This window comes from Panthera uncia, chromosome F1 (genome assembly GCF_023721935.1).
Source record: "Panthera uncia isolate 11264 chromosome F1, Puncia_PCG_1.0, whole genome shotgun sequence".
Lineage (NCBI taxonomy): Eukaryota > Metazoa > Chordata > Mammalia > Carnivora > Felidae > Panthera > Panthera uncia.
The window spans coordinates 67,551,521-67,553,102 of record NC_064813.1 but is presented as its reverse complement, the minus strand read 5'-3'; the positions used below and the strand labels follow the sequence as shown (position 1 = coordinate 67,553,102).

The window sequence follows — 1,582 nt, the reverse complement described above, 5'->3', positions numbered from 1 at the left end:
GCACCCCACCCTGCTCCCTTGGTGAGCACCCCTCACTCTGCCCCCTTAGTGAGCACCCCACCCTGCCTCCTTCGTGAGCACCCTCACCCTGCTCCCTTCTTGAGCACCCCTTGATTTGTCTGTGCAGGTACCTGCTCCTCAGATCACCACCCCCAACACAAAGGACCCTGTACCTAAATACAGGGACAGACTCCTAAAGTAGGCCCCCCAGCTCTGACTGGGCCACGGGCAGCTGCTGTGGACTCAGCCATACAGTGTCCTCCAGGGCCTCAGAACACTCTCCAGCCAAGCTTTGGGCCAGATGTGCCCTGTGCTCCGTCTCACCGTGGTGAGAAAGTGGATGGGTCCAACCCCACGGCCCTTCTCCCCTCAGCACACTCAGAACAAAACAGAGCTTTGTGTTCAGGGACCCCGGCCAGACTATGTCTGCCCCACTTTGGACCTAGCACAGCCTGGCTCAGGAACCATCTCCTTCGGCACTCCCATCCCAGAACCCCCTCTGCTGGGGACCCTCTAACTGGGGACTTGCTTAAGATGTCTTTGCCCCGAGTGAGACCCTTTTCTAATTGATGTAAAGGCACCTTATGAGTTAGTAGTGGCCTTGTTAGGGTGGCCCCAGGCAGGGGACATCGCTGAGTCACTCATAGAGGTGACCATGAGCAAACCCTATGATGGCTGGTGCAGCACCGAGGGGAACAAATCACTGGGAAGCCAGGACAGAGGAAAACTTGACCAAAAAAGGTATTTATTGAACAATTACCCACCACTGGATTTGACTTAGGACCGACAGAGGGTGTCTCCACCTTCCTGATTTATTTTCAGCCCTTGAGGGCATCATTGTAGATCAAAGCCAAGGCCCCCAGAAAGGTGACATATTCCTGGAAGTTCACCTCCTGGTCCTTGTTCCGGTCAAGGTCGTCCATCAGCTTTGCGATTTCAGCATCCTGCAGCTTCTAACACGTTAGAATGGGAAATCCAGACTCAACAATGGTGAGAGCCCTGGGTTCTTTCCCTTTCCCCCTCCCTCACACAAGTGGCCCTGTGCTGGCTTGTCCACCTCAGGGTCACTTGGCTGTACTGCTAGTACTGCTCGCTCCTGCTGAGTTACTCAGGGACAGCGAGCACGGGGCTGCGTAGGGGGACTGACCAACCGTCCTGGTCAGGTATGCGACTTGGGCCCCAGGACGTGGATACCTGTGAGTCCCATGGCACCTCCCCTTCTCCTGATCCTGCTTCTGGGGCCCCGGGGGGGAGACTCACCGGGCCAATGGTGAGCTCTTTCTGGATAAGCTCCTTCAGCTCCTTCTTGCTCAGGGTGTTCTTGTCGCCTTCCCTGCCCGAGTACTTGTGGAAGATGGCCACGAGGAGGCCGATGGCCTGATCCAGAGGGCATGCCATGGCTGGGTGCTGGGCTGGGAGCTGGGGTGGAGAGGCTGGTCAGGGCCTTCCCACCCTCCCACATACCCCAGAGCTCGGCCCCCACCATCCCGCCTGGGACTGCGTTGCCCAGCCGCCCAGGAGTCAGGAGCCAGCCCAGGGCGGGGGGGGGGGGGGGGGGGGGGGGGGGGGGGGGGGGGGGGGG

At 59.1% G+C, this 1,582-nt stretch overlaps 1 protein-coding gene across 2 annotated transcripts in view; it reads right to left on the bottom strand.

The window, feature by feature from the left end:
* Positions 1-728: 728 nt before the first annotated feature.
* Positions 729-1,582, bottom strand: part of S100A6 (S100 calcium binding protein A6) — a 79,341-nt gene continuing 78,487 nt past the window's right edge. For both annotated transcript variants that reach the window (XM_049635014.1, XM_049635013.1), the window contains exons 2-3: positions 1,261-1,419; positions 729-953 (exon numbers count right to left, since the gene is read on the bottom strand). In XM_049635014.1, coding sequence (XP_049490971.1) covers positions 819-953; positions 1,261-1,398 — 273 coding nt within the window. In that variant the 5' untranslated portion in view covers positions 1,399-1,419 and the 3' untranslated portion in view covers positions 729-818. The remainder of the gene's footprint in view (positions 954-1,260; positions 1,420-1,582) is intronic.